At 41.9% G+C, this 14,839-nt stretch overlaps 1 protein-coding gene across 1 annotated transcript; it reads left to right on the top strand.

Moving 5' to 3' along the window:
* Positions 1–13,534: 13,534 nt before the first annotated feature.
* On the top strand, positions 13,535–14,474 carry LOC149695155 (uncharacterized). Its single transcript, XM_089867408.1, has one exon. It carries the CDS (start codon positions 13,545–13,547, stop codon positions 14,472–14,474), a length of 930 nt encoding a protein of 309 aa, XP_089723534.1. The 5' UTR covers positions 13,535–13,544.
* The last annotated feature ends 365 nt before the right edge of the window (positions 14,475–14,839 follow it).

Below are 14,839 nucleotides of genomic sequence, written 5' to 3'. Positions count from 1 at the left end.
AAGATACAAGTTCAGAAGTATCCGACCCCAAAGATACAAGTTCAGAAGTATCCGACCCCAAAGATACAAGTTCAGAAGTATCCGACCCCAAAGATACAAGTTCAGAAGTATCCGACCCCAAAGATACAAGTTCAGAAGTATCCGACCCCAAAGATACAAGTTCAGAAGTATCCGACCCCAAAGATACAAGTTCAGAAGTATCCGACCCCAAAGATACAAGTTCAGAAGTATCCGACCCCAAAGATACAAGTTCAGAAGTATCCGACCCCAAAGATACAAGTTCAGAAGTATCCGACCCCAAAGATACAAGTTCAGAAGTATCCGACCCCAAAGATACAAGTTCAGAAGTATCCGACCCCAAAGATACAAGTTCAGAAGTATCCGACCCCAAAGATACAAGTTCAGAAGTATCCGACCCCAAAGATACAAGTTCAGAAGTATCCGACCCCAAAGATACAAGTTCAGAGATAAAAATTCAAAAGTATCCGAACCCAAAGATACAAGTTCATTTAAGAATTAAATTCGCCACTTTCATTTTAATTATAGAAGTCCGGTGGAGTATACGACCCCAAAGATACGATAAGGCTAAAAACCCCAAACATACAAATTCATAAGTATCCGACCCCACAGATAAAAATTCAAAAGTATCCGAACCCAAAGATACAAGTTCATTTAAGAATTAAATTCGCCACTTTCATTTTAATTAATGAGTATACGACCCCAAAGATACGATAAGGCTAAAAACCCCAAACATACAAATTCATAAGTATCCGACCCCACAGATAAAAATTCAAAAGTATCCGACCCCACAGATTAAGAGGTACCCCACCCCACATCACCCCGACATTTTAGAGATAAAAATAAATAATAAAAAACTCGGGGTTTCTATCAAGTCTCTATAGCTCAGTGGTAGAATTTCCGTCTACTACGTGAGCGACCCGGGTTCGAATCCCGGCTGCGATCTCAAAAAAATTTTAATTAAAATTAAATCTCTAACAGAGCCCAGTTACCCCTATGGGTGGGTTATGGTAATAGGGTATTAATATAAAGTTCCTTTTAAGCTAAAATCTGACGATAACGAAAGCGAAAACTCCGGCCACGACTACTACTAGTACTACTACTACGGCTCGGGTCAAACTAAGAGCCTCATCGTATACTACGATGTGGCTAAAAAACCGAAAAAACGAGTCGTGATTTTTCTTGTAATTTCGCCGTTACTTAAAAAAAAAAAGAATTTTTTTCGTACCATTCAAGCGAATAGTCGAGATTTCGAATCTCTCTTTTCCAAGGCATTAGAAAACGTCGCTTTTGGATATAGTGAAGGTTTTAAAACTTTGCCGTTGCGTCTTCGCCCCTTTGTTTCTCCAATACCGACTTTGCTTCCTCTTTTGACTTACCGTGCCTAAGTGCTGAGGCAAATAACCTTTGTAGTTAATTCCGCGAATGGGACATAAAACATGAACCCTATGCGTCGCTGTTTTTGAAAAAGATTAAATTTCTTTTTAATATTAATAGTGGTAACGCATTTATCATTTTTTTCTTGAATTTTATAACTTTAGTCTATTCAGTTTTTTTAAAGGAGTGTTACGTTTTTTTTTCTTCGTAGTCTCGGTACCATCCATGATTAGGAAAATGTTAATTTTCCTAAACGGTACGCTAACGATATTCGACCTAAAAAAAAAGAAAAATACGAAAGTCGCTATAAAATATTTATCTCGCGGGAATTATTCATTTGCGTTTTCCCCCCGAGTCTGATAAATCTCCCTCCACCGCTCTCGAGTCGAAAACTAATTTTTTTTTCGTTTTTACCGTAGTTTAAACGCGGCCGATTTAACTAGAAAGTTTTTGGAACATTCTTTTTATTCCATAATTTGCCAACTTCCGTTCCTCAATTGTTTTTTAAACTATTTTAGAACTGCCAAAAAACTTCGTTTACAAATACGCGAATATTAATTCATAGTCGCAGAAGCAATGGATTTTATACATATTTTTATTTCAAAGTTGCCGAATCTCCGTCGGTAATAAATATTTAGCACGGCGTAACGCTTTCAAGGACAAAATGTGTTTAATGCTAGAATATTTTAGTCGAGATAAAAAAAATGTTCGACTTTGTTAAATTCCCCCGACCGATCGCTAGTCGACTACAAAATTTTTCGTTACTCGAAATTTTTGGTTTTCAATTTGATTAAGGGTTTTTGCCCCCCCCCCCAAAACTTCGTTGATATTGTAACCCTCAATAGTAATTAACTAAATAGGGAGATTCTCCCGAGGGCCATAAAAATGAATAAAGACAACTTACTTTAATTATCCAAAAAAGAAGAAAACTTCTATATTCTTTATTAATGATTTAAAGGGATAAACACGACTAAACCGTACACTTCACGGTTTTTGACTGATACATAAAAATCAATACTGTTCTCTTTGAGAAGCGACTAACTACTGAATTGAGATCATCGAAAAATCACGAAAGTAAAGTAGGGAGGAGGAGCATGTACCATGGAGGTATAATACACTGCCAGATCCAAGGAGTAGAAACTCCAGGAATCTGGCAGCCATTTTACATCCCCCTCTTTAGGAACTGGTTTTATCAACAAAAGGACATATGAAACAAACAGGGGGCCACCGAGGACCCCGAAATTATTGGCAGGGTTTTTTTTCATTATCACAATAGACGAATTCGGAAACCCCATACTTAGAAAACAACTTTCACGGGCGCTAGCCATATCGGGGTCCAAATATTTGTAATAACACTTCACAGTAGATGGCGCTTAAAGACTTGCTCTTGATATTAATTATTTTCTTAAAAAAATTTTCGTGTTATTTTGCGTTTGCATATATACAAACAAATTTGTATCTAAGGTCCAAACTTATTTATGTAAAAATTGATATAATTACTATAAGTGCAATTAGTTATTAGTTCTCGTTTTAAAGTGTAGGGGGGAACGGTTTAAAACAGCGCACTCTCATTTCTGATTGGCTAGAATTACGCGCCAAGTCACTAGCATCGTCTGCTCACGGGTTCATGTACAACTTGCGGTGTTTATATTAACTCCAGGATAAATTTTTAAATTGTTTAAATTTTATTTAAATTAGAAATATAATAAGTTTAAGTAAGCCTTGGTCAAAACTATGAGTTCGAGAACTAGAATGAATGAATGAATATTTATTTCCTTTTCACATACAGTGAATCGCTTTTGAAACAGGGAAGAGCAGTTAGGCTGCTCGCAGGTTTAGTTTTTTACATTTTAGAACATTTTTTTTTATTAAACGGTTCAAATTTTAAGGCGCGGTGGTTGTGGCGGCAGGAAATTGTCTCAGATTGTTCCAAGCATGTAGAAGGGCTTTGGTTCGTCTCACGTTCTTGGTTTTGTCTAGACCCGTAAAACCAAGACTAAGTAACAAATTATCTTCTTTATTTGACGTTCCCGGATCATTGTCGCGGAATTGAGCAAATGGAGGACACTTTTAAAGGATGTGTGGTATATCCTCACGCTCAGAACCACATCTCGGGCACAGTGGATCTTCCCCAAAAATTTCCGCTCTTCGGGCCGCTGTGGGTAATGCCAGAGTTCTTGCCAAAAAGAGGAGTTTGCTTTCCTTCCCATTGGAGTAAAACGATTCCACCGATGGAGACGATTTGGCGCGGTAAGCTGTCAGGCTTTGGTGGCGTTCGAGTTCGGCCCTCCACTTCTGTTCGGCGAGATCTCGAACAGACTTATCCACGATCTTGTTCCAGTCTGTTAGTGTTAGTGGCCCCTACTCTGATAGAACCACATCCATACGTTTTATCGAAAAAAGACAGCCGATTAATTCAGCGGGTTCTAAGTCCCGTAGCTCGTAGGTAGCGGTAAATATTTTTGGCGATCCGGGTTTCGTCCATGAATATAAGGCGACCAGGGTACCTTACTTTACTTTTAGCCTCTCGGGAAACAAAGGTAGACCATGCCATTTCGCCACTTATAGCCGAGGATGCTGTCATAAAATTTCCGCCAACAGCGGCTTTGCCAGCAGCGAATTGAGCACGTTCACACCCTTTCGTAGTATAGTCCCTAAAGCATAGCACTTCATTGCCATAGCTGAATGACACGGTATTTGTTGTAAGAGTGGCAACCTTTGTGTTTAGTAGCTCCGAGAAGTCGATTTGCTTTACTAGCGAGATGTTTTTCGAAGGTTGCCAGGTACTCGTCATGCGGGGTTGTTGTGTTTCGTAGATTAATCTGCGCGATGTAATTCTAACTTAAGAGTTACTTTATTCGTTAAGTTGCAGATGAAGGAAAGGCGGGTGGCAGCGCAATTGATACCGAAATGATTGGTGACACTGGGCCTGATGCTGGAACAGTGGTCGGCTGCGATGGAAGTCCTAAAACAGTAGTCGGTAGTGATGGAACAGTGAACGGCGGCGATGGTAGGGATGGTAGGGCTGGAACAGTGAACGGCGGCGATGGTAGGGATGGTAGGGCTGGAACAGTGAACGGCGGCGATGGTAGGGCTGGAACGTTCGTCGGCGGCAATGGTAGGGCTGGAACGTTCGTCGGCGGCGATGGTAGGGCTGGAACGTTCGTCGGCGGCGATGGTAGGGCTGGAACGTTCGTCGGCGGCGATGGTAGGGCTGGAACGTTCGTCGGCGGCAATGGCAGGGCTGGAACAGTACTTGCGTACGTTTTATCGGCGTTTGAAGGCATCGAAGTTAAGTGATAGCGATTTCTCCGTACCACCCCTAAAGGGGTAGCGACCATGTAGGATCTAGGTTCCCCTGACGTCTTCTTAATGACACCTTCGGTCCTCAAGTCGGTTATCCAGACCTTATCTCCATCTTGAAATGTCGGCAATGTTCTAGCGCGATGACGTCGATCGTAATTTTCCTTTTGCTTCTGTCGATAATGATCTTCGCGTTGTTTAACCAAAGCTTTTGGAGGAATGCACGGTCGTAATTGAGCTTCTGGAATGAGTACTGTGGTCCTGAGTTTCCGTCCCATAAGTAGTTCTGCGGGCGAAAATCCGTTTAACAGTGGAGTAGAACGATAGGACAATAGCGCTAACGCGGGATCGTCGTTCTTCTTTAGTAGTCGCTTTGCAATTTTAACGGCCGCCTCCGTGCACCCGTTGCTCTGGGCGAATCTGGGACTTGACGTAACGTGTCTAAAGCCATAGGACTTGGCAAACTGCTGGAATTCGGACCGAAACTGAGGACCATTATCGCTTCTGACTATCTCCGGTATCCCATGAGTGGCAAAGATATTTTTCATGTTGGCAATGGTAGTTTTGGCCGTGAGGTCTCTCAGCACGCGTATCTCGAAAAATCTTGAGCATGCATCGGTCACGAGGAGGTACCATTTGCCTTGGTGGAAAAATAAATCCGAAGCGAGGTTTTTCCATGGCCGATCAGGGAACTCGCATGGAATCAGCGGATCATGCATGTTACTAGCTTCTTTGATGCACGTAGTGCAGTTCTGGAGTTTTTCCTCGATGTCCCTAGATATTCCAGGCCACCATACTGCCGACCGGGCCCGAGCTCTACACTTGGCAATCCCTTGATGGCCATGATGTATCCTTTCTAACGTGTCCGGCCGAAGGATTTCTGGGATGATGATTCTCGGTCCTTTCATGAGAATGCCATGTTGACTAGTGATGTCATCACGATGTGGATAGTATTTAACGAGGCCACGGTCCATGTTAGTCGCCCGATTTTGGCCACCCGTTTTCGACCAGAGAACGAATTTGCTGGCAAGTTTTGTCATTTGCTTGCGCCTCCCATAGCTCTGCCAAGCGGATATCTGATATTGGCATGCTTGACGTTATCAGCTGTACATGGGCTGCGGCATCCATTTCCAACTCGTTTGTGTCGAATTCAGGTAGAGGTCCTCGAGATAGCGTATCGGCCACGATGAGTTGTTTACCTGGAACGTATTGAACAATATAATCGTAGCGCATCAGGCGAATGCGAAAGCGCTGTAGACGAGGAGACAATTCATCGAGTGGTTTGGTTTGCATTATCGTGACCAATGGTTTATGGTCGGTCTCAATGGAGATTTTAATCCCTACTACGTAGTCTTCGAAACGTTGACATGCCCATGTCATAGCCAGTGCTTCTTTCTCAATCTGGGCGTATTTCTGTTCTGCAGCGCTTAGTGTTCTAGATCCATATGCAACGACTCTTAGACTGCCATCCTGCTGTTGTTGTTGTAGGACGGCACCAATTCCAAAAGATGAGGCATCTGCAGATAAGATGGTCTTTTTCATGGGATCGTACGGGGCAAGAATTGGCATCGTTGACAGGATCGTTTTTATCTCCGAAAAGGCTGTCTGATGAGAGGACGACCATATCCATTGATTCTTATTACTCAGTAGTGCATTCAATGGGCGTATGACATCTGACATACGGGGAATGAACTTCCCTAGGTAGTTCGTCATTCCAAGGAATCTTCGGAGTTCCGGTACATTTTGAGGTTGTTTGAAATTCGTGATGGTCCTGACTTTATCCGGATCAGGACTAATACCGGTTTTGTCGATCATGTGACCCACGAACTTTATCCGTGTCACGGCAAATTCGCATTTGTTAATGTTCAATGTGACCCCTGCCTCCTGTAGAAGGCGCAGCGTCTGCCGTAAGGAGCGGTTGTGGTCCTCGTGGGTTTTTCCAAATGCCAGGACATCGTCCTGCAGGCTGACGTTCCCCGGTATTCTTTCGAGGATGGCGTAGATCTGACGTTGAAAGTGTTCGGACGCGGAACTCAGCCCAAACGGAAGACGATTAAAATAGTATCTCCCGAATGGTGTGATGAATGTAGTCAGAATTGCAGATTGGCGATCCAAGGGTACTTGCCAGTATCCGCAGTTCGCATCCAGTTTAGAAAATACCTTAGCACCTGCGATTTGGCTAAGTATGTGATCCACGGCGGGCAGTTGAAAACGTTCGCGGCGAATGAATTTATTCAGGTTGGTGAAGTCCACGCAAATGCGGATAGCGGGTTCTTTAACGGAGGAGTCGTTTTCGGCAGTTGCTTTCGATCCATAGGCTACAGGTGGTGTCTTTTTCCTTACAATGACCATAGGCGCACACCAATCTGTTGGTCCTTCCACTTTTGATATAACGCCACGCTCGATCATGTGATCCAACTCTGTCTTTACTTGGCAGATGAGAGGAATTGGAATCCGTCGTGGAGTCGTTAAAGCATATGGAACAGCATCTTGGGTCAAACTGATGGTATATTCGGTTTTCATTTTACCCAAACCATTGAAGAGTGCAGGAAATTCTTTAAGTGGATTGACGGGCGAGCTATCCATAGGTAATTCTGACGAGACGGCTTCAAGTACCTTGATCACGGATAGGGCCTGACTATCCGTGAGACCCAATAGGGGCGTCTGTAGATTTTCGATGACGTACAGATAGGTTTCGACTTTCGTGTGTTTGTAGGCAAGCGTGACCTTCAGGCTGCCGGGTACCTTTAACTGGATTCTTCCTGGGCCGAAGAGACGTCGGTCGGACGGAAGCAGAGGCAGGTTCGTCATGTTAGCTTCATACGATTGCAGAGAAATGGCGCTGACATCCGCACCGGTGTCGATTTTAAAGACAACTGGTACCCGGTTGACACGAAGTACTATCATCCATTTGCGAGGAGAGACCGTTGGTGGTAGGTGTGACGTGGTCGAATTAAGATAAGCATCGTGTCCTGAATCTGCCAACGAGCTCGTGATAGATCCCAAAAACAGTGTGTCTCCGGCTTCGATTTCGCCTTCCTGGTAAGTAGGGGAGCTCCGGCATACTGAAGCGAAATGTCCAGATTTTTCGCATTTAAAACATGTGGCGTTCATGGCCGGGCATTTTTCTCGCTGATGGGGACGTCTACTACCACAAGAATGACATCTATTCGGACTGGGATGATAAGCGCTGAAGACCCCATGCTTGGTGAAGTCTGATCTCCTTTGACGACCTCGGCTACGGTACTGGGCCTGTTTCCGGGACTGATTGGCCACGTAGTCTAATTGATGTGTTTGCGGGGCAGTGTCTCCTAGTTCCATTTGCTCCCGTTGTCGGTCTTCGGCACTGCGTACTCTCTGAATGGCTTGTTCGAGTGTAAGTTTCTCGTCGTCTTGTAGACGCTCGGATAAAGCCTTGTTTCGAATACCAACCACTATTCGGTCACGAATGAGTTCCTCCTTGAGAGCGCCGTATTGACAGTGTTCAGCGGCTGCGTATACTGCAGTGATGAATTCATCTGCTTGTTCGCCTTCCTTCTGGGTACGTGTATTAAACTTGGCTCGTTCATAGATTACGTTACGACGTATGATGAAGTGGTTTTCGAATTTGGCTAAGACTGTACCATAGTTCTTCTCGTCAGTAGCCGAAAGTCCAATGGAATGAAAAATATCATCAGCTTTATCACACATAATATAGATAAGTGCATTGACTTGCTCGTCTTCATCTTTAGAGCTTAGTCCAGAGGCTTTGCGAAAGCGTTCAAACCGCCTCTTCCAAGCAGGCCATTCGTTGGGACATCCAAATGAAAAAGACTCCGGCGGAGTGACTTGAAACGAGGTTGTCGTAGTTACGTTGTGCGGCGCAGCCATGGCGTCCCAAATGCCACTAAAATGTTCTAAGCCTCGGCGTAGAGAACAGCTAACCAGTATCCGTATAACTATTTAACTTTTAACTTCTGACACCATGTTGTGTTTCGTAGATTAATCTGCACGATGTAATTCTAACTTAAGAGTTACTTTATTCGTTAAGTTACGAGTCGTTGTTACATGATTAAAAGCGCACTCATGAGTGTCCGTAATCATAGTCGGGTTTCATTATATACAGTTCTAGTTAGGGCAGAGTTCACATGTTATTCTACATAGTTCAAATCAGTTCAGTTCCAAATATACAACAGGGTAAATGGTATTCCCAGGTAAGTCGCCTCTTCTACGATCCGTTGTTCGCTTCCTTGGAGAGTTATGGGAATATCCGGTAACTTGTTGCTTCCAAAGTGCAAGACTTGAAATTTATTCGGGCAAAATAGTAAACCGAAGTCATTCGCGTAGTCGCCACAAATTTTTAAGAGATCATTTAGTGTGGCTTCGGTTTCAGACATGACGCAAATATCGTCCGCGAAAAAAACGCCGGTATCATAAAATCGAGTGTCGCGTACGATAGGTGTTTAAAATGGTAACCTTTGTGAGATGCCAGTAAGTTCTTTTCCAACGGTTCTAGGTACAGCGCGAAGAGAATAGGAGATAACGGACAACCTTGTTTAAGACCAACTGTACTCTCTATAAAGTCCGTCTTCGTATCTCCAAGCCAATAACGATAGTGAGTATCGTTGTAAAGTTGGGATATATGGTTAACAAGTGTTGCTGGCATACCCAGTTCGGCCATAGTACTCCATAGTTTTTGACAGTTAACACTGTCATAGGCTTTCTTCAGGTCCAAAAACCCCAAGTATACCTCTCTATTTTCTAATTTAGCCATTTCAATGGTCTGGGTTACGATGAACAGATTGTCTGAGCCACGTCTATCTCGTCTAAAGCCATTTTGTAGTTCTCCAATAATCTTATTATTCTCAACAAATTTTTCGAGGCGGTCCTTCAGGATAGACATGTACAACTTTGAAATGCATTGCGATAGCGCTATAGGTCTGTAGGGTGAGAGGTCTTCATCGTCTTTATTTCCCCCTTTGTATATCATCCTTATTTCTGTGCGGCTCCATGAGGTCGGTATTATATTAGTGTGGCGAACCTGGTTAAAAAACTCGCGCAATCTCTGCAAGGTAAGTGGGCCCAGTCCTTTTAAAAGTTCATTTGTTATGGTATCCTCACCAGCGGCCTTTCCAGACACCAAATTAGATATTGCTGCTTTCAATTCGCATAGTGAGATTTCGTCCATTAGATTAGCATTTGACAACAATGCTTTTGATACATCTTCCCTTGGCGTTATCGATAGTGGAATGTGTTCATGTTGTCTTTTAAAGTCGGCTTCCACCTCACGACAGTATTCTTCTATTCTGGATTTAATGGAATGTGGCTTGTCAAGGAGTGATCCGTGCGAGTCTTTAATTCTAGTGATCGCTTCTGATTTGTGTGGGGCTTTGAAAAGCTTCCAGAATTTCTTTGCAGCGAGGTTTTTATCAGCTAATATATCATTCTCTGTTGATTTATCAATTTCTTTTATTTTCCTAGCTACTAAGCGAGCCACGTCTCCCTTCCGCTCCAAATAGGTCCTCCATGCTTCAGAAGTGTCTATATTAGCGTTTCTTTTCTTTTTCAGAGTTGCCTTACGGTATTCTTTATTAGCTTCTTTTCGCAATTTAATGCCTTCCTTCACCTACTTATCAAACCAGCGTTTGTGGACCCTATTCTTCGCATCTTGTACCGTTTTACCCAAATAGGTCTTCGCGGCATCCAATAAAATTTCTTTGAAGCCATCATAGGTGTCAGACTCTGAGTCCCTTAGACACTCCTCAACATTAAGTCGGTACTCTTGAATGTTTTCCAAATCGTCCGTACGCCACCTGGTTTGATTCTGAACCGCGGGTTGGGGTGTTGCCCGAGAATTTCTCAACGATAGTGTTAACGTCATGGCATTGTGATCGCTGCCTAGACTTATTAGACCTTCTTCATCAATCTTCATTTTCTGGATATGCGAGCCCAGGACCCCATTTACCCCAGCATAGTCGATGGTAGTCGCTAGACCCCTTGCCGACCAAGTATACCGTCCCTCACATAAGGTCTTGTCAAGATTAACAAGGTTTAGATCATTTATTAGATCTAATAATAACCGTCCTGTGGCATTTTCCCGACCATCCAGTTCTCTAATGTGTGCATTGAAGTCGCCTAGGATACATACTGGACTGTCATTGTCAGGATTCAAGCTCATTAAATTTCGCGATAGGCAGTTAAAAATGTTTTTATTCCAGTCAATTTTTTTCCTTGTCCGTTGCCATGTACACTCTGGCTAAGAATAAAGGTTGCGGTTGTAAATGGATTTTCACCCAGAGATGTTCCGTGCATTCTTTGAGGACCTCGCATTTTATTTTGTCCATGACCATCAAACCTATACCACCGCCCTTTTTATCGGAGCCTGTTCGGTTTAGACCATACCAAGCATAACCAGGACAAGATTCGGGATACTCTTGATCTCGTAAGAATGTTTCCGCCACCCCGAAGATTGGAGTGTCGGTCGCGCACATTTGGGCGTATAGTTCAGACCATAATTCCCGTTTCCTGCCACCTTGAATATTAAGAAAACCGATTTTTACAGATTTATTTACAGTTTTTCCCCTCCCACGCCGACGACGCTTTCGTTGGCACGGGGAAGCCAAAGGGACCCATCACTGGGAATCCCGGGAATCAGGATCCGCGGGAGTGTTGCGTGATATGCTCCTGTTTCTTCTTCTCGACCCAAATCGGCGACGTTCATATTGCTCAGCTCTAGTCAAGTCTGGTCTGAGGAAGATTTTAGAGCACCCTTCTGCGGAAGCCAGAGCTTTAGGCTTTCCCAGGACGGATTTCTTCATTTCTACATCTCGAAAAGTAATGCGGATCGGTCTCGGGGAACGGCTGTTGCCTTTGCAACGTTGACAGTTCAAAACTACTAGAGAACCTTTTTCCAGGCCTTGTTTTTCTTCCAACCAATGACCGGCTGAAGTTTGCTGTTCCAATTGTTCCTCTGTGGCCCCAAAAACGATGATGTTGTTGGCTTTCTCTTGTTTGTAACTGATTTCGTGCACTGCTCTCTTTACTACATTAGCCACTAAGCCCTTTAGTTCATCCTTCTGTTCCGGTAAATTTGTGAAAACTTCCAGTTGCTGTTTTAAAACTTTCACTTCTTCCGCCATTTTATCCCAATCAGCAGAGGCAGACTTCAAATTCGCTTTTAGTTCTTTGAGATCTGTCAGATTACTTTCTATTCTGTCTTCTACGATGTCATAGCAATGTTGTTCAAGGTCTTGTTTTATATTCTCCATCTTCAGTGAAATCTCTTCAGTAATCTCATTTTTAATTCTATCCAGAGGGACTAGTTTCTCAGATAAGTCCCGATTTATTTCCGATCTGAAGTTATCTAGTTTAGAGTTAATCAATTGGGACAAGGCAGCCAGTAAATCCGCATTTGGCCCTGAACATTTTAACTGATCATCCTCTTTCACTTTCAGCTTCACGGGCATAGTAGAGTTTTTACTTGATTTGCTCGATAGATGGGGCGACAATAGATTTGAAGCATTTAATTTCTCTTTTAATCTAGTGCGTATTTCTAACACTCCAAGGTTACCCGCTGTAGACATCCCTAAACCGATATTGTTTGCATCAATCCACTAGAGTGTATACTGGACACAGGGTGGCAGCACCTCGTTACGTCTAGCACTCGTGCAGTCCTATGTTGGCCGAGGCCCAAAATGGCGGCACTCACCCAACCGATTTTCGTAGAACGATACGATTTACTAACCTTGATAATATTAAAACCACGAAATCCCCGCTAATAAGGAATATCTCTAACGAAAGCTGGACTTAAGAGCTAACCGTTTTGATAGTTTAAATTTTAAATAGCGCGCTATTGCCGTAAAAATAACACTATACAGAGCAGCTAAAGAATGCTGCACTAACCAAATACGTTCGCTGCAACACCTAAACTAGGAGCCCTCGTTATGCTGAGAAAGCTTGCTGTGTTTTATATTGCACCCAGAGAGGAGATTCAGAAAACGTAAATACAAAATTTGAGAGTTTAAGGCGAAGTTATTATTAAAAAATTGTTTCAGATTTCATATCATAAAGTTCCTTCCTTAAAAAATTCTGCAATGAGATGTCTATGGCTGAAGAGAATTCGGCGTCGCGATTATATTTATAAACCAGTGAAGCGCATTTTAGTATGCTTCAAGCATTTCAAATCGTCTGATTTCAAAACTTTTAATGGGCAATTTGGGAATAGACCAAATTATTTGAAAGAGGGAGCTGTACCTTCAATATTTCCGTGGGAGTTTTCTCATAAAACTAAAGTTACCAGAATTATGGAATCAACATCTATTAAAATCCCTAAAAAAACATGAAACCACCGTAGAAACAATATCAAAAGAACATACCACAGAGCAAAACAATATCAAAAGAACATACCACAGAGCAAAACAATAGTGCAAAAAACAACCATTCTAGCGAAGAAAGCATAATACCCGTAGCAGAAGACCAGGAATGTGTTATAGAACCAATATTATCTGATATAGTTACAGTTGTTGAGCCACTCAATGATTATATGAGTTCTGAAGACCAATGTATAAAAGATTTATCGGAGAAGCATTTTGACCAACCAGAGAATAATATTAAATGAAAATGTGCTGAAACAATAAAAGAGCTGAAAACAACCATCGAAAAACTAAATAGAGTAATTGAGGTACAAAATTTCAAGATGAAGAAAGCAGAAAAAGATTTGCGTCATGCGAAGAACTTAAAAAAAGTCAAAAATATTGATTTTAAACCGAGCATAGAGAGAATAAAGAATAACAACAAGGACATTTTACACAGGATTACCTAACTATAAAAAACTCATGGCTTTATACCATCGGCTAAATCCAGGTCCAATGGGGGAAAATTTAAATTTATGGAATTGTGGCAATGTTTCACAGCACACAACGCCTACAGGTCGTCCCAGAAAACTGAGCGTAGAAGATCAGTTTCTACTTGTTTTGATGCGTCTACGATTGGGTCTATTTTTAAAAGACTTAGCTGATCGCTTCAGTATTTCACCCAGCACAGCATCAAATTATTGCATATCATGGATAAATTTCATGTACTTTCACCTAGGAAAAATAAACATATGGCCAACACGAGAGGCAATTGACGCAACTATGCCGCAAGATTTTAAAACGGAATACCCCACTACCCGGGTCATAATTGATGCTACCGAAATAAAATGTCAAACCTCTAAGTCATTAGTATTGCAATCAGCATCATACTCAAATTACAAATCGACTAACACGTACAAAGGACTTATAGGCATAAGCCCGAATGGATATGTCACATTCGTCTCACATTTGTTTACCGCATCCATATCAGACCAGGAAATAACTAGACGTAGTGGCTTTCTGAAGTTGAAAGTTTCGGCAAATGATAGTGTCATGGCTGATAAGGGTTTTCTCATTGAAAAAATGTTAGACAAGATAGGTGTGAAATTAAACATACCACCATTTTTGAGCGAAAATGGCCAGTTTACCAAAGAAGAACTAGAGACATCTCAAAAGATTGCAGCCCTGCGCATCCATGTAGAACGACGAATTGCGCGATTAAGAGGGTTCCACATCATTAACCGTCCTGTTCCCTTAACTCTTTCTCCGGTTATTAACCAACTCTGGACAGTTGTAACTCTATTGACCAACTTTCAAAATCCTCTCATCAATGTCACAGATAATTTATCTCTGAGCTCACTCGAAGATGATGAATTTTACGAAGAAATAACAGTACCTATTCATGAAGAGTTGGATAATTTCGAAGAAGAAATTAAGCAACCGTAAAATGAGTCCCTCAGCGATGAATCAAATGGTTTTATTTCAGATGAATATGAAAATAAGGAAGATGTATCTTTAATTAATTTGGATACTTCATCTGAGGAAGGTAACTTATGTATGCTAAAAAAACAATTGTTCCATACAATTTTTGTAAAACATATTGTAATAAATTTTAATTACAATTAAATGTACAATTCAGTAAAATCATTTTCAGCAACTTTGACAAATTTGTACATTTCAAACTTAGGCCATTTTAGGATCTTTAAAAAAATTGCACAATTTAGACTAACAATCTTAGGAACCAGAGACAATTGCACACTTTAGACTAAAAATCTTAGGAACCAGAGACAATTGCACACTTTAGACTAAAA

The sequence above is a fragment of the Phalangium opilio genome, unplaced genomic scaffold, assembly GCF_054372755.1.
Source record: "Phalangium opilio isolate 3A_F unplaced genomic scaffold, DU_Popi_V2 ptg000022l_1, whole genome shotgun sequence".
Classification (NCBI taxonomy): domain Eukaryota; kingdom Metazoa; phylum Arthropoda; class Arachnida; order Opiliones; family Phalangiidae; genus Phalangium; species Phalangium opilio.
The sequence above is the reverse complement of the archived record's forward strand: the minus strand, read 5'-3'. Positions and strand labels throughout refer to the sequence as shown.

Excerpts from the sequence above, each read along its gene's own strand:
- LOC149695155 (XM_089867408.1), top strand. The coding sequence starts at position 13,545 with ATGGGGGAAAATTTAAATTTATGGAATTGTGGCAATGTTTCACAGCAC.